The 18,352-nt window shown below is 38.7% G+C and overlaps 1 protein-coding gene across 5 annotated transcripts in view; it reads left to right on the top strand.

The window, feature by feature from the left end:
• Positions 1 to 15,331, top strand: part of LOC102483018 (NACHT, LRR and PYD domains-containing protein 3) — a 57,500-nt gene extending 42,169 nt beyond the window's left edge. For all 5 annotated transcript variants that reach the window (XM_014585701.2, XM_006142824.3, XM_014585699.2 and 2 more), the window contains 6 exons: positions 6,387 to 6,566; positions 7,184 to 7,354; positions 7,459 to 7,629; positions 7,943 to 8,113; positions 8,235 to 8,405; positions 13,231 to 15,331. In XM_014585701.2, coding sequence (XP_014441187.1) covers positions 6,387 to 6,566; positions 7,184 to 7,354; positions 7,459 to 7,629; positions 7,943 to 8,113; positions 8,235 to 8,405; positions 13,231 to 13,312 — 946 coding nt within the window. In that variant the 3' untranslated portion in view covers positions 13,313 to 15,331. The remainder of the gene's footprint in view (positions 1 to 6,386; positions 6,567 to 7,183; positions 7,355 to 7,458; positions 7,630 to 7,942; positions 8,114 to 8,234; positions 8,406 to 13,230) is intronic.
• The last annotated feature ends 3,021 nt before the right edge of the window (positions 15,332 to 18,352 follow it).

An 18,352-nucleotide genomic window follows, 5' to 3' on the forward strand; every position in this document is an offset into this window, starting at 1 on the left:
CGCACCCACATGCGCCCAGGGCGAGTTTAAGCCACCGGGTCCGGGACTTTGAAATGCAGTCGACTACATGGGAGTCCAGTGACATAGCCATTACGCCAACTGCTGGTCCCTAAATTTATGCATTTTCTACTGTAAGAAACTTTAGTGACCTAAGAAGGATGTATTTATAAATATGTGGAATTTTCCCTAAGATTCTTAAATAAACCACTAAATTGCCAGAAAGTTGTATTTTTGAAGACCAATTTAATTGATATGTGGCACTATTAACTAAAGATTTTAAAATAGAGCCCATTAATGAAGGCAAAGTAACCATTTTTAATGCTTGCAATTCAGCATGGATGTTGCTTGATATTTTTTAACAAGGAACAACCCAGTTTGACCTGTAGGTGTATTTTAAACCATTCTAATAAGTCTTTTATCTAGCTTATTTTTGCTTTGGGCAGGCTGGTAACAAAGTAAAAACTTTGGTCAAACTTTTTTATGCCACTTAAGCCTATCATTTATCTTTTATAGAATCTTAAAAGAGATAAAAATAGAATTAAATCTTTTAGAAGCTTTTGCATATCAATGGGCATCCCTTGGATGCACCTAAATTTGGAAACCTCAATTTTAATTATGCTTTTTAAAGAGTGATTTTGTTTATATAAAATGTTCTTTATAATGGCCAAAGTAATTTCAAGTTACATTACTAAGATCTTACTACTTTTGTATATATTGGTGCTTCCAGGAAGTACTTTGATCCTTAGAATTAGGAATTCCATCTTTTACATAAATTTTGAGTCAGTTCAAGCCAAGAATAACTAAGTGGGAAACAATTTATACTGGTTTTGGCTCTGAACCCTCTTTTACCAATTTAGTCATTGATCTTTTTTAGTCATTGATCTCTAGGCATGCAAAAAAGAAAATAAGATGTTGAACATAAAAATTTCGTGAGAAGAAAAAAATTTAATTTTAACCTAAAACTGTTGCAACCACCACAGTAATAGCTACTTACTGCTAGTTTCTGTCTGACCCAGTCAGACAACTGGATCTAAACTAGTTAATTACTTAATCTAATTTAATCCTGGACCCAGTCCTGTTTCTATTGCAACTCCAAACCCAGTTTGAGATAAAATTTGCTCATCTAAAACTTAGAGAGCTCTAAACCCTAGTCCATGGAGTTCAAATCTGAGAGAGTACTTATCCACAGTCGCTAGCTGCAAGAGAACAATGGATGACACAGGGTCCCATGGGTACTTCACTTGGTCACTTGCTGCTCCTGAGGGTAACTGAAAGCTCTATTTCAGATCCCACTTCTAACACCAAAACTGTTAAAAGGAAAATAAACCAGCCAATTTAATAGAGTACAGTTTTAATCAAGCAAATTTACCGTGATTTAAATCAGGAAGTTGTCTCTAGACTTCCGGACAACTCCAACCAGCCTCAGGGTCAACTCGGCATTTAAGTCAGTGGGACAGGAAAGTGTCTACAAAAAACGTAAGTGAGGGAATGAGGTAGAGAAATTATTGGTTATGTTCTGAAGTTTGTCTGCGTTAACATGTTTTAAAAGACTGGATGCCTGTGATTGACTGAAGCCTAGCTGCTGTGATTGGTTGTAACCTATCAACCAACTCAGAAAAACAGCCTAACAGGTACAATTTTGGCTTATCTCTAGGAATCAAAGTGTGAGAGTACGGCCGCTGTTTTAGGCCAAAATAGTTTAACAGTAATACAACATGCTCTATATTATTTTAGTCCTTTGAAATTCATTGAGGATAATTTTGTTTTTTGATTTTTTTCTTTAAGGTTTTATGCCATAGGGTGTGCGTGCTTGCTATAGACTCACAGAAAGAGACAGAGAGGGAAAGTGAGATATCACTCCACAGGAGGGATGACCACACCATAATCCCTTCTCCTGCTGGGATTTTGAGGATACATGCACACACACCTAGTGTAATTTTTCAAGCCACAGTGTCTGGGACTGAAACTGTGGTCAACCATGTGGAAGTCCAGCACCTTAAACACCATGCCACCTGTTGGCCCCATTGAGGATAGTTTTATAGGTCATTTTTTATCAGTTGTAGTATTTTGCTTCATAGTACTTTTTAAATATGCTGTATCCTTAACGATTTTTTATTTACTTAATATATCAATTATATCAATAAGATATTATAAAATATCCAAATATTCCATACATTTGTCAATTTCATATTTAAGTTCTAGTTTTGAGATTGCCTTCTGTGAATAAATTAAGTAGCCCTCCTTTCTTCCCTCCTTTCAAGTGGAAATCATCCTCTGATTCTGAGGAATTCCCCACTGGGGCAGATCCCTTCCGACAAGACCAGTCAGACTGGGTTTGACCCTTTAAATCTTCCTACCTTCCAGCCAGCAGTACTAAAGGCTACTGGAGATCCTGACTTCTCTCCATCAGAGCCCAAATAGACAAACATCCAAATGTTAATCCCTTTAAAAAAAAAGAAAAAAGAAAAAAGAAAATGCCTAAGGCAACTGGGAGGCATTGGATATCGTCTTATGTGCCTTTCCCATTAAAATACTTAAAGCATCTGAGAGGTACTGAATATGCCCTTTCATTCCTACTTCTGGTTTTATGATAAACTTGGTCTTAGTGACTAGATTAGGAGAGTCCCGTAAGCAGAGGCAAAGATCTCTTCTGTAACTGAGTTAGGATAGTTGAGTTAGTCCTGCCTGTTGATTTGGGTTGAGGTTACTAAGAGAGAGAGAGTGTGTGAGAGTGCAGGGGTGGGGGGAGTGGGGGAGTAGGTGGTATGGTGGTTCAGATACTGTACTCCCATGGAGCTGACTGTGGTTTTAGTCCTGGACCTAGTGGCTTGCTTTCTCTCTTTCTCTCTCCTCTCTCTCTCTCTCTCTCTCTCTCTCTCGTGCATGTGCCTTATAGCAAATTTTAAAATAATAATAATAATAAATCAAATTAAATAAACCTTTTTTAAAAAAGATGTTTTTGCCTTAGGGTGCATGCACTCACTGAAGAGAGAGAGAGAGAGACAGAGACAGTAAAAGTGAGAAATCACCCCCTGAGGGGATTACCATGTTGCAATTCTTTTTCCTCCATTCTCTTCCCTGGGCACACACGTGAATGAATCTGGTGTGATTTTCAAGCCACCAGGTCCAGGACTCAAACTGTAGTCAGTCACATGGGAGTCCAGTGATATAACCACTATGCCATCTGCTGGCCTCTTAATAAATAATTCTTAAAAAGGGAGTGAGAAGATTCAGACTATCTGGAAGGCTAGGGCTGTAGCCTGAGGCCTCTTATTAATGGAGTCTCCTAACCCTGGATTTTTTTTTTTTTTTCTTAACAAAGGCAAGGCCCAAAAGCGAAAAGAAGAAAAAGGCAGCTATGGGACTGAGAAAGGGGGCTAATCAGGAAAATCAAGACCAGATGTTAAGTTAAAGTTCCACCAATCAAGGCCACTTGGGGCTTCTTTTTCATAAAACTTATTGGCTCTATCTAATATATTTCTGGGGTTGTTTTGGACCTTTTCCGATTGATTAACAAAGAAGCAGCATTCTTTTTTTTTCAGCCATCAGAAACTGAAATCTAAGTACTTGTTAGAGTCTGGGAAACAATCTTGGAACTATGGATGACAAAAAGTTAAAGCAGCCACAATTAATAATGTGATAGCAGTTCATTAGAATAATGATGTAATAGACAAATTTACCCATTTGTATTACATACAACACTTAAAGATAACAGCCAGAATTGTGACTGACTGCATCACAATTCCATCAGAGCTCTGTCTTACATAGTCTTTAGAACATTCATATCAACAAAAACTTTAATTTTATTTAATTTTTGTAACTCTTTCTTAGACTCCTTAACTCTTCAACTCTTTTTCTTTCCTTTTTTTTTTCTTGAGAGGTTTTTGCTATAGGGTGTGTGTGCTCTCCAGAAAGACAGAGAGACAGAATGTGAGAAATCACCCTCCGGGGGAATGGCCACGCCACAATCCCTTCTCCATTTTCCTCTCGGGGTCTTGGGTGCTCAGGCACATGCGCCTGGCATGAGTTTAAGTCACCGGGTCCGGGACTCGAACTGTGGTCAACTACATGAGAGTCCAGTGACATAGCCATTACACCGACTGCTGGTCCCTAACTCTTCAACTCTTTCAGTATGTGTCCCTTCTTTCCTTCTTTATATTCTGAGATACTCCAGACCTTTTACTTTAAAGCCAAAAATGTTACCACACAGAATTCTTTTCTACATCAAAACCCTTTCTTTACATTTTAACCTTCCTTACCAACAATATATCTTCACCCTTAAAACTCTTTTCACATCTCTTTTTCTACTTACAGTTTTCTTTTCTACCTTGTTTCCCTTTCTTTATAAAGTTTTACTTTTGGAAGCAGTCTTAACCTGTGATTTAAACAAAAATAATTATTATTATTTTTAAAGAACACATTCTTATTTGTCACTTCAAGTATTACCTGAGGCTTATCTGACAAGTTTTCTAGATGTCAAAGGAGCCTTTGGGATTCTTGGGCCCATTAGTCCTCTATTCTAGAGGCTATAATGGACTCAGGTATCCTGGTTCCCTTCAAAGCTTGGAGCATTCCATTTCCAGTGGCTAAAATGTCAAAAATACAAGTTCCAGTGGGGGACAGAAGGATGCCAGCTGTGGGCATTGCCTTTCCCAGTGCCCAGACTTCCCCATTGAAAAGATTTGGTTTCCCTGAGGCAGTCTCTGATCTGGGCTTCTTCAATCTTTTTCTATTGTGACTTGCAACTGATTGGATGAGACTCACCCACCTTATGATATGTAATCCACTTTACTCAAAGTCTACTGATTAAAATGTTAATTTCTAAAAAGAAACTTCCCAGAAACATCTAGAATAATGTTTGAATAAATATCTGAACACCATGGCCTAGCCAAATTGACACATAAGATGACCATAATAATATATGAGATTAATTCAAGAAGTTTGTGGAAAATTGGATTAATGTATTTTTTTGTTTGTTTTTGGTCCAAAAGAATTAAAATTCATGCATTTTTTGAAAGGTTTTTGCCATAGGGTGCGTGCGCTCGCCAGAAAGACAGAGAGAGACAGAGAGATAGAAAGTGAGAACTCACCCCCTAGGGAGGATGGCCATGCTGCAATCCCTTCTCCTCCATTCTGATCTTGGGATATTGGGCATGCATGCATATGTGCCCAGCGTGAGTTTAAGCCACCGGGTCCAGGACTTGAACCACGGTCAGCTACATGGGAGTTCAGTGACGTAGCCATTATACGAACTGCTGGTCCCGATGCATAGTTTTTTCATAATAGACATCTTTCATGAATTTTATGAAGACCTCTTCATATATGTGGATTTAAAAAAAGCTACAAATTCTTAGCAGTAAAGCCTTTTACAACCCACTTTGAAGACTATTTTATGCAGAGTTCCTCTATTTAAAATTTCTTGATATGGGAGATATAGACATATTTCCTTGTGAGTCTTTTTCAGATTGAACCTAGAGCCTGGTAAGTCAAGAAAAAAAAATGTAGGATTCAAAAGTTGTAGTATATATCTAGAAATGCTTGAAAATGATGGAAGAAAAAGTTGAAGGGAAATGATTCAAGAAATTATACTATTTAATATAAAGTAACAAAGACTGAGAAGACAAGAATGTCAGTAAAAACCTTTCTTCATGGAAAAGAAGGAATGTCATGTGGGTGATGGTGATGGGCTGGGTTGCTTTAGGATGGCAAAATAACATATAAGGGATGTTTAGATAAGAGGGAAAAAAAAACACCTTTTCTTTTCTTCTTTTACTTTTTTCTAAATTTTTGCCAGAGAGTGCTTGTGCTTGCTGGCGAGAGTGGAGAGAGAGAAAGTGCCACCCTCATGGTTCATGGTCACACCACAATCCCTTCTCTGTCATATCTCCTCTTTTTTGGATTTTGAGCACATATGCACAAGCATGTGGCAAGTTTCTCAAGTTGCCAAGTCTGGGACTTAAACCATGCCATGTGGGATTCTGTCACCTTAACTGCCATGCCATGGGCTGACCCAAAAAAGACCTTTTACTAACTATAAAATGTATTTAATGACGATCATAGAATTTCTCACCCTGGGATTTGAAAGAAAATATGAGATAGAGTACTAAATTCACACAGGGATTTAAAATGAGATTAAATCATCTTAATGTTTCTTCTCAACCCTTTCCTTTCTTCAGGCAGTCAACATTTATTGGGTTCCCACTGTGAGATGCATTGTTTTGGAAGCCTTGCACAGGTCTTTGCTGTAGGAGATAGGGGCTGTGTCATTCTCAAGACCGGGAGTTCTTATATCTGTGGGACTTTATTTGCAGATGTGATATCATGGGTAGGAAGTGAGTAGAACACTGAAGTTGTCAATGCTGTCTCCCTCTATGTCTTTCCTCCAGGTTGTGTGCTAGCCTTCTCCCAGAAAACTCAGAGGCTGTTTGCAAGTATCTTGCCTCTGTTCTAATTTGCAACCCACACCTCACTGAACTAGACCTGAGTGAAAATCCCCTGGGAGACATAGGGGTGAAGTATCTTTGTGAAGGTCTCAGACATTCCAACTGTAAACTGGAGAAGCTAGAGTAAGTTTCTCAGAACTGTCTGGCATCATTTTATGACTGTTGAACTTGAGTGCTTGCAATGTGCTTGGTGCTTGCCGTAAGTTATTTTGTTTTATTTACTTTTTACAATAACCATGTAAGGTGGATTTTCTTATCCTCAGTATACAGATGAGGAAACTGAGCATTGGGGGAAAAGTGACCTTTCCAAAGTCACTTGGCTAACAAGTAGTATAGTCAGGATGTAGTTCTAAAATATGTTCTATGTGTTCATAGGAATGACATTAAATAAATATTAACTGTATAAAGTATATCTACTGTGACCCCCAGTTGGGCTAGATGTGGATGGAGTTATCTGAAGTTCTACAAATGACACGGCTGCCCTTAAGGAGATGCAGATATAAAAGAATTGGAAAATGGCACAGTTCTGTTGCCAGATACTATGGAATCATTTACAAATGCCTGAAAAAGAGGGCACTGTGGGCTGGAGAACTCAGACAGGGGTTCTGTGAAGCAGCTGGGGCAGGAGCTGGAGCTTAGAAGGGTGGCTATGACTTAACTAAGTGGGTAGACTGGCAGAAAATCCCAGGAAGCCACAATGATGGCAGTGACTGATTTTTCTTTTCTTTGTCTCTGGGTAGCTTAAGCACATGTTACCTCACACAAGCTAGCTGTGTGGAGCTCTCTTCTTTCTTGCAAGTGAGTCAGACTTTAAAAGAGCTGTTTGTGTTTGCGAATGCCCTGGGGGACACAGGAGTACAGCATCTCTGTGAAGGTCTGCAGCATGCGAAGGGTATAATTGAGAATCTTGTGTAAGTGTCTGTCCTTGTCTTTTTCACGGGCCTTGGCATTTGAGGGTTAATATGACATCCTGCTGCCATAGTTAACTACTTCCTTGGTGTCCCCCTACCTCCAGGCTTTCTGAATGTTCCCTCTCTGCAGCTTGTTGTGAGCCCCTTGCCCAAGTGCTGAGCTCCACCCAGAGCCTGACAAGGCTGCTTCTAATTAATAACAAAATTGGAGATCTGGGGCTGAAATTGCTATGTGAAGGATTAAAACAGCCTGACTGTCAGTTAAAGGATTTGGCGTAAGTATCATGGACTTAGAGCCACTAGAGTTTTCTGATGTTCAGCAACTCCCAAAACTAAATTAGTTTTGTTGTTGTTGTTTTGTTTTGTTTTTCCTGATGATTGAATCCCCAAGGAAGCAATAAACGAAGAACTGAATAATTTAGGGGTAATAAATCAACGTTTTTCCATAATCTCTGCTTGGTCATGGCCCAAGGGATTTTTTTTTTTTCACATGATGCTCTGATTTTCTAACATGTTTTTCTAGTTGGCAAACACAATTCCTAAAGAGACTCAAATGATGCTAGCCTCCCCTGCCTTACTTCCTGGCAGATTGTGGACTTGTCACTTGACTGGGGCATGCTGTCAGGATCTGTGCAATGCACTCTACACCAATGAACACCTGAGAGACCTTGACCTCAGTGACAATGCCTTAGGGGACAAAGGCATGCAGGTGCTGTGCGAAGGGCTAAAACATCCCTGCTGCAAACTACAGACCTTGTGGTGAGTGCACAGGGACTTTTTGGCTACTAGATTTTGTTCCTGAATGTATTTGAAAAGCAGGGCCACTGGGGATCTTGGGGTAATGTTGATTTGTTTTTTGAATCTTTGACCCCCTCCACAGGTTAGCAGAATGTCATCTCACAGATGCATGCTGTGGAGCCCTCGCCTCTGTCCTCAACAGGAATGACAACCTAACATTACTAGACTTAAGTGGAAATGACCTCAAGGATTTTGGAGTGCAAATGCTGTGTGATGCGCTGATTCATCCAATATGTAAACTTCAGACATTCTAGTAGGTCACTGTGGTGGGGAAGGTGGGAGAGTGGGAGTTAGGACAGTTGTACCGTGTTTGGTCACAACCCATCACATTGAAGAAAGAAAAGAAAAATCAAGGGTAGGACAAGCCTAGGCAAAATAGTGAAGTAAGTGAAATTACCAATAGGCCTATCCTCTTTGAACACAGAGGCAGGGAGATAGGTAGAGAACAGGCAGTTCTATATCTCACTGCAAAAGGAAGCAGCGTGATATAGGAGAAAGAGCATAGGATGTATGCTTTGCTAGGTCAGGTTCAAACACTAGGGCTGGCACCTACTGGCTGCATGACCATGCTTATTTAACCTCTCTGAACTTTGGTATCCTTGTCTGTAAAATGAGCATAATACTAGTATCTGACTACTCGAGGGTAACATGAGGGTTGAATTGAGATGATAATTATGAATGTACTGAGTACAACCCTTGGCACATAACAGATACTCCATAAATGATAGGCCTTCTTCGTTTCTATTTCTTATACATGCTAAAGAGCTTAATGTGTACATTTTGAGAGTCTTCAAGAGACAAGGGGATGAAGCCATAATGGTGGAGTTATAGAAGGTGGAGGTCTGTACATTTTCTGGTCAGTATCATCTGCTAGCTCAGCAGGCTGGCATGACACACAAAGTAATTCTTAATTAGGACACAACCGTTGGCAGCTAACAAGTGGCCAAATGGCCATTCATTTCTGGCATTCAGAACTGAGCCACATAATGGAAAGTAAAGGCTTAGTGCAAAAATGACACATTCCAAAGACAAATTGATGGATTGGAGTGTAAATGAAAACATCATAAAAGGCCTGATTACAAGCCTGGTTAAACCAGAAGCTGATTCTCTATTAACAAAGCGAAGTCTGTTAGTTTCAAAGACTCAAGAGTGTGGTGATTACTGCCCAAGCAGTGGGGATTATTTACCACATGATAAGCCTCAGGAGTTAGGGCTCTCTATGGTGTTTTTCTTAGAAATATGTGGATGGAGTTTTTATTGTTAACAACTTGAAATAAACTCAACAATAAACTTTAATGTTTCTTTAAGTGTAGAGTGATTTAATATGGTAGTACTCCACAGTGTGTATGCTGCGATAAAGGTCCTAAATAATAGCAAGGAGAAATTCTTTGTCAGTGATGACATGACATTTTTTTAAACTGCAAAATGTGGCACCATTTCCTATTTCTCTCACACTTTGTGTTTTAATCAGTATGCTTCTATTGTGTTTGGGGACCAACCTTCAAACCCTTGTAACTTACTGATCAACAAATTGATAGCAGTGTGCAGTAGCTCTGAATGCTAAATAAAGGACACACATGCACACACAGTAAACAGTTTGCTGATCTCAAGTAAATTTTGAATGTTAGAATGTATATAAATCAATAGTAATATATTCTCCTCCAAGTAAGGTGAGAAAAAGCTATGGATCATTCAATGTGATGAAGTGGAGAGGAGTAAATCCAGGGGATCTTCCTAGAGTTGATAGTCTTCTATAGAATTTGGAAAAACTGGAATAAGGTTATTTTCTAAGAGCTGCTTGAATGCAGGGTCTGAATCTTATTCTTCACCGTATTTTCCCCTATAAACTTTCTGGCACAGTGCTTTTCTTATAGTAAGTACCTAGAGAGACAGGTTAGTATTTTAAAGTATCTGAGGGCAATGAGATAGTTAATTATATGTTCAATACAGACTACATATCTAGACATTCAGAAAGTCATGGAGAGACAGGTGGTGGCACAATGGTAACAGAACAAGATCCACATGGGACAGGTCTCAAGTTTGCAACCCAGGACCTCCCTGAGTATGTTGGGCATCATGTCCATGACCTGGGCTAGCTGACAATGGGGAGTGGGTCATGGCATGAATATCTTGTTGGGGTACCTCTCTCTGTCTCTCTTACTCATGGAAAAAATAAATAAATGTAAAAGGAGGTCAAGGGAAAAAGGAGTGACAAACTCACCTTCATTTATTCTGTAAGCACTTGCTAAATATCTCTTATATGCCAGGCCAATGTTCCAGGTGCTAGAGAGACAAGAATAAATAAAATATGAGACTTAATCTGTGCATTTCAGGGACCTAGGGATAGAGACGGGTCCATAAACTGAGTAATGCAATGAGATCATCACAAGGTATTAAGGAAGCCATGGCAGGATACAACTAAGCCTGTCCAAAAGGGTCAGGATAACTTCTTGGAGAAAGGGCCACCTGAACTGAGTCTTAAGACTGTGGCTCAGGATAATGTGGGTAAAGATGAGAATGTCAGTCCAGGCTTAGAACACTGCAAAGGCACCAATGCAATAAACAGTGTAGTTTATGGTACTTGATAGGGATAAGTGTGGGAAATTCCACAAGTTTGGTATTGCTGAGGCATAAAGTGCAAGGCAAAAATGTACCAAGAAATGAGGCAGGGAGATAGTCAAGGCCTTTTATACCATGCATAATAAGTAAGACCCGTTAGCAGAATTCTGAGTGCTAATTCAGTCATTTCTCTTTTTCTCACATGCTCTAGTAATAATATATTTTGAGGCCTCTCCTTATTCCACCTTTCCAAAACTGGCTTCCCAAACCAGCTTAGCTCCTGCTGTTTCTCACTGCTGCTTGGGGTTGATCTTGAGAACTGTTTCTACACTGTCCACCAGAAGATTTGTGACTTGACACTGACAAACTGGCTGACCCAGGATCCCTACCAGCCCCATGTGGCATTATACTTGTACTTCAAGGTTACAGATCTCTTAGTCCATACCCAAATGTGCAGCCATTGTTCTGTAAAGTACCATGTGTATCAGAATGGCTGGATCTAGAGGAGCTCCTTCATTCAGCCACATGTATAGATATATATGCCAAAGCCTGCCCTTGCCCACAAAAGATGTAGGCCCTTGAATTGAGCCAGAGATACCACTTAAACCTTCTTATTTTTAAAGGTATTTTTATTTTAGGGAATGTGATGCCTTTTCCAGGCATTGGACCTTGGATTTACGTAACTCCTTAGCTCATCCTGATACATGTTCCTAATTCTAAATTTGGAAGGAAGGGATTGAAAGTAACTGGTCTTTTAACTACCAGAAGACATTGGGGCTTCCTATGAAAATTGACCCACCTCTTCCCCAGTAGAGAGTTCTACATATCAGGAGCTAAGGCAGCTTTTTCTGTGTCACTCAAATATATTGTAATGGTCTTGTTACACTTCTGTGGCATTAAATCTCCACTTTCCCTATAACTGCATAACTAACAGGGCTGCTCATTTCATTTTGCTAGATAAAAGTTAGCTTATATCCATTAAAAACTAAAAGTTGGGGTCAGCATGTGGTATGGCATTTAGTATGGCTAGATCCCACATGGCCAACTGAGCAGTTCGAGTCCTAGACCCAGCAGCTTGGAAAACACACTAGGTGCATATGCATGCATCTCAAGAGGAGAGTGCAGAAGAGATTGTGGTGTGGCCATCCTTCTTTGTCTCTCTCTCTTCAGTGAGCCCATGCACCCAAAAGCAAAGCTAAACAAATGGGCAAACAAACCAGAAAAACAAAACAAAACAAAAACAAAAACAAAAAACACCAAAAGTTGTACCTTACTGAACATTTGATTGAGCTTGTACATTCTTCTGTAGTAAGTGGATTATAATCATGGCTACACATACTGAGTTCAAAGTGCTTGGAGGGGACACTCAGGGGAAGGATTCTAGTAGGTAGGCAATTGGATATAGGAGTATGCTGTGAAAGTGATCATCTATATAAAGATGATAGCTGAAAGCATGACAGTGGGTGAGATCTGCTGGGACAAGTGAGAAGAAAACATCCTCTCAGGAATCTCTCAGGGTGATACCAATTTTAAAGAGTTAGGTATGGAGGGTCATCCCTGTGGCCTAATGTTTAAGGAAACTGAATTCTCCATGACAGACTGTGCAGTTAGAATCTTGGCCATGGCAGCTTGAGAAACATGCCAGGCATATGTGCATGTGTGCCCAAAATCCTAACAGGAAGGAGAAATGGAGGAAAAGGGATTGCAGCAGGACCACATCCCCAATTGACGGGTGCTTTCTCTCTCTCCCTCTCTCTGTCTCTATCTCTTTCTGATAAGTGCACATGCACTTTGCTAAATTAAAATAAGAGTTGTGTATGGAAAGAAAAATCCATGAGAAGCCCAGGAAAGAATGGTGTCCTGGACACAAAGGGAAAAGTGAATTTCTAGGAAGTGCTGAAGAGTACCAAATGCAGCAGAGAGGTTCAATAGGATAGGTTATGAACACTAACCATTGGGTTTAGCAATGAGGTCATAGATGACCTTATCCAGGGCTGTTTTAGTGGTGTGGTGGAGCCAGAAATCATATTACAATGACTTCAAATGATAGAAGATAAGGAAGTAGAGAAAGAGAGTAATAGAAGTCTTTTTCAAGAAGTTTATAAAAAGGAGAAAAAATGAGGGATTGTAGCTGGAGAGCATTGCGGGACTAGAGGAAGTAGAGAGTTTTTCTTTTTTACCTTGTTTTGAGATAGACAAAATTTGTAGGCTGAAAGAAAAGAGCCTGTAGAGAGGGAGAAGTGGCAGGTACAGGAGTGGGAACTAGTAAACCAATGGAGTGAAATCTTGGACAAGGCAGGGAGGGACAGAAGTGAGAGTCCAGGGGAAGTTAAGCATTTTATCTTTGAGGTCAAGAAAAAGAGCTAACACTGGGAGAGGAGGTAAATAACCAAGTGGATGAAGTAACTGAGTGGTACCATGGAACAAGTGTGAATGACAATCTTATCCTTGAGAACTGGAAAGTTACTGGAGGCACCTGTTGACTTGACTTAACAGAATATTCTTTTCCTTATTTACAGCATTGACACAGATCACTTACATGAAGATACATTTAGAAAGATGGAAGCTTTAAAAATAAGCAAGCCTGGAATCACCTGGTAGGTCCCAAGGAGAACCCTTGAATTGACTGCATACACACCCCTTCCATCTGGCAACATCTTTAACAGTTGTACAGTATTATTTTTCAAACCCGTTAACCTTTGCTGAGGACACTAGTGTGAAACAAGCAGCAGTGATTACTATATCTTACATAGAACCATCCACTAAGTAGGATGTAAAAAGCAGAAGCACCTTAGTTCAAATGTCTTCAGCAATAATACCATACATTCATATCTTGGATTACAATGTTCACTGTGCTTTCAGAAGAACCCTCAAAGGTGGGAAGATCAGGCTCATAGGGGTTGTGACAAGCTGTAGGTCACACAGCTCATTAGTGGGAGAGTTAAGACTGAAATCCAGCCAGATCCCCCAATACCCAGACCATGCAGGGAAACAATTGAAAATAAACACCAATAAAACAACACACATGAATAAGTCCACTTAAAGAAACAAGGTACTTGAAATGATTGCAAGAGAAAAGAGTCTATAAATACATGTTAAATCGTATGGTGCTGATTTGAAGCAAACTTGTGATTCACAAGAGAGGAATGAACTGGATTAGTTAGGGAAAGGCTTCATGGAACAGGTGAGATTTGATGTGGTTCTTCAGGAATGAGTAGGATTGAGATAAGTAAAAATATACTGGCCAGTGTTAAAGAGTACAGGGCAACAAGGCTCTATTTGTGAGCAGCTAATCAAAAAAACTTAGAGAAAGAGAAATGTTTGTGTTAGAATTTCTTAAAATTCCACAGTATCCATAATCCTAGGCTTCTGAGGGTGCTCTCCACTTCCCAGTCTCGATTCCCTTTCTGAACTTTTAGTAAGTCCCATACCCCTCAGAATGTTTGTATTTGTTCATAGGCTCCTAAGACTGACTCACTCCTCATCCTTGACAGTATCTTGCATAGCTGACATGGATCCTACACCACACCCTGTTTCTATAACTGCCTAGATTCCATAAAACAGATGGTGTAGAAAGGGCACGCCAGTCAAGGAAAATAGCACAAGCAAAGTCACTGAAATAGAGCAAATAATTATAAATATAGTGTGGGATCACCACAAAGTAGACTGACCTTGCTGAAGTATACAGTTGTCTCTGGAAGTTACTTCACTAGCTATGTGACCCTGAACAAGTTATGTGGATTCCTAGAACCTCAGTTTTCTCATCCTTAAAATTGGAATAAATCGACATCAACCTTACAGGGCTGTTTCCCAACATGTTGCCTACCCCTCAGTAGGTACCAATAAATTGTAGCTATTTGTATGAGCGTAAACCTGTACTATAACTCAGCTGTGTAGTCTTTGAACTCCTAGATTTTCTTGCTGTGTAGTGTGAACTGTGCATTTAAACTAAATATGTTTGGTGAAGGCATTGAATCTAGTGGGGGAAGAGACACACAGTAGGAAGTTATTCCAGGTGAAAGGTTGTAGAGGGGTCCAGCTGCTATCCATTGTTGTGAATTGTTTTCCACTATTCTGGAAGATGGTAACTCTCATTGAGGAGACTAGGTTTATCCTAAGAAGAATGGTCAAGATAGCAGTTTGTCTCCAGTTTTATTAAGTTCTTTTTTTCCCTTTAGTTATTTAACACATATTTATTTAGCATTTATTATGTGCCAGGTTTGGGGCTAAGCTTTGGCTTTACAGAGATAAATATGTCTTTTCCTGTGTATTTCCCCTATCATGTTCTCTGATTGCCCTAGACACTTTGTCTGGTAAACATCTGATAAAACTTGGTCACATTAAGAACTCAAAGATACCAAGTTAAATGAAAATTTGCAGAATTCTGTGTGTAAGTGTGTATTCAGTTTGTGTGTAAGAGCATATACATGCATGCATGTGTATGTATCTGTCCTGAAAATGTACAGAAGGATATATATAAGAAACTGCTAATAGTGATTACCTCTGGAAAGAGAAATTGGGCAAGCAGGAGTGGTGGGAAAAAGAGGGAAGGAATTTTTCATTACTAGCCTTCTGTTCTATTTGATGTTTTTACCATGTGCATGTTACTTTTATAATTAATAAACTTGATGTTAAAAATAAAATAACCAACTGAGAAGTTATTATTTTTCTTTTAAAACATGATTTAGAAGAAAATATAGAGGGGGACATTTATAAGTATGACATAAAAACCCAAAGGGAAAGAATAAAACACTTGACAACATAAAAATTAAAAACCCCTGTATGAAAAAAATGCATCATAAATAAAATTAAATGATTACTAATAAACTGCAAAAACATACCTGATGCACATATAAAAGACAAGGCTAATGTTCATAGTACAAAAAAAATCAGCATGAGAAACAGAAAACTGGGAGGGCTCCCACTTCTAGTAGTGATGGAGTAACAGTATCTGGATTTACCCTCCCATCTTAACTCAGAAAATGAGCAAAACATGTGAAACAACAATTTCGGAAACTGAGTAACAGGTAGGGTTGGTACAAATAAAAAACATAGCAATATGGTAGATTTAAGCAAACTGTATTAATAATCATATTAAAGTTAATACTTTCATAGCAACCCAGTTAAAAGATTAATAGAATGAAAAAAATTTAAGACCTAACTATGTGCTACCTATGGGAAACCCATTTAAAAATATTGGGTCATTGGAAAAGTTATGACACATTTTTGCATAGAAAAATACATCATACTCAAAAAAATTAATTAAAAATATAACATGACTTTTCTGATGACCATAAAAATACAAATAGGTTAAACATGAAAGATAGCGAGGATATAAAAGTGTGGAGAACAGTTGTGGATACCAGAGACTGTGGGAAGAGGGTGGGAGGTGGGGGAAGGTGGGAGAAAGGGAGTCAGAGAAAAATAGAGAGGCAAGACATTTAAAGGAGACAGAAATGGAAGACTGTTGATGATAATGTGTATGATAATATCTTTAACTTAACTAGTGTGCAGTGTATTTATGCTGGGAAAATTCATTTTACAAGCTGATGTACAATGATTGAATGTATAAAGTAAATTTTAAAAAGAAAAAGAAAAAGAATATAAAAAATAATAGAAAGAGAAAGGGATGGGATCAGCAGATGGCATAATGGTTACATCACTGGACTCTCATGTGGTCAACCATGGTTCAAGTCCCAGACCCAGTGCTTCGAAACTCACACTGGGTGCATGTGTGTGCATGCCCAAGATCCCGAGAGGAGAATGGAGGTGAAGGGATTGTGGCATGGCCATCTCCTCGGGGGTGGTTTCTCACTTCTGGTCTCTTTGTCTCTCTCCATCTCTCTCTGTCTCTCCAGCAAGCACATGCCCCATACCAAAAATCCCTCCAAAAAGAAAAAGAGAGAAATAGGGAAAGCTATACCATGTTAACATTAATTTTAAAAAAGCAACAGTGTCTATGTTATTACATGAGAAAGTAGATTGCAAAGCAATAAATAATACCAGAGAAGAAGAGAATAATTTCTTAATGATAAAGTGGCTAATTCATCATGAGGACATAACAAATGTATGTGCATCTAATAACAGAGCTTCAAATACATGAAACAAAAACTGATTGAACTCAAGGTATCTAATAATAGAGATTCATATACATGAAACAAAAACTGATTGAACTCAAGGAGATATAGACAAATTGACAATATCAGTCACAGTCAATTTTAGTCAACACCTTTCTTTCAATAATTACTAAAACAAGGAAACAGAAAATCAGTAAAAATATAGAAGACTTGGAGCCTGCAGGTGGCAGGGTGGTTAAGGAACTAGACTCCCACATGGTTGATTGTGGTTTGAGTCCCAGACCTGTAGCTTACTTTCTCACTTCTCCCCACCTCCCCACCTTTCTCTGGTGAGTGTGTGTGCCCTACAGCAAAATTTTAAAAATAATAATAAATTAAATGAAATAATCCTTTAAAACAACAAAGTGTAGAAGACTTGAACAACACAAGTAATAAACTTGACCTAATTGACATTTCTGTAACACTCATCCCAAAACGTTCTTTGCCAGTGCACATTGACCATATACCAAGATAGACTATATGTGGTCCTTTTATCTTAAGAATTATTTTATTTACCATTATTATTTTTTAATTTGACCATAGAGAGACACAGAAAAAGGAAAAGTGAAAAATAAAGCCACCAGATCTGGGACTCAAACCATGGTCAGCCATGTGGGAGTCCAGCACCCCAACCACCACACCACCTGACAGCCCCTATATGTGGTTCTTTTTTTAATTAATTTTTGAGAGGTTTTTGCTATAGGGTGTGTGTGCTCTCCAGAAAGAAAGAGACAGAGAGACAGAAAGCATCCCCTGGGGGGATGACCACACTGCAATCCCTTCTCCATTCTCCTCTCAGGATCTTGGGCATGCATGCACACGTGTCCTGTGTGAATTTAAGCCACCGGGTGTGGGACTCAGATCGCAGTTGTCTACATGGTGGTCAAACGACATAGTCATCATGCCAACTGCTGGTCACTATATGTCGTTCTTATAACAAATCTTAATAAAGTTAAAAGATTCAAGTCATACAAAGTATGTTCTCTGACCACATGGAATTAAGTTAAAAATCAATAAAAGATATATTGAAAACTCTAAATATTTGGAAAATAAATACCATACTTTTAAATAATACATGGCTCAAAGAAGAAATTTCAAGGGAAATTAGAAAGTATTTTAAACTGAATGAAGAAACATGAGACATACCTGTTTGTGAAATACAGCTAATTGCAGCGTACAGAGGGAAGTATATAGTACTAAGCATCTATATTAAGAAAAGAATTATATTAAATCAATGACCTCAGCTTCCACAATAAGAATGAGAAAAAGATAAAATTTAATTCAAAGTAAGTGGAGGAAAGGAAATAATATAAGAGCAGAAATAAATGAAATAGAAAAACATAAAAATACATGAATGTGTAAGCAAGATACCACAAGTTTACCAAGTGATTATTAACTTTGTTGTTTTATAAATCTATATGAACCTAGAGTATCTCTTTTCCCATTACTATACCTGTGCAAATAAGTGTGGCTCAGACTTGGGGACAGAAAAAAAAAAAGGAAATCAAAGGTTGTCTTCTTTGAG

The sequence above is a fragment of the Tupaia chinensis genome, unplaced genomic scaffold, assembly GCF_000334495.1.
Source record: "Tupaia chinensis unplaced genomic scaffold, TupChi_1.0 Scaffold000082_1, whole genome shotgun sequence".
Classification (NCBI taxonomy): Eukaryota; Metazoa; Chordata; class Mammalia; order Scandentia; family Tupaiidae; genus Tupaia; species Tupaia belangeri.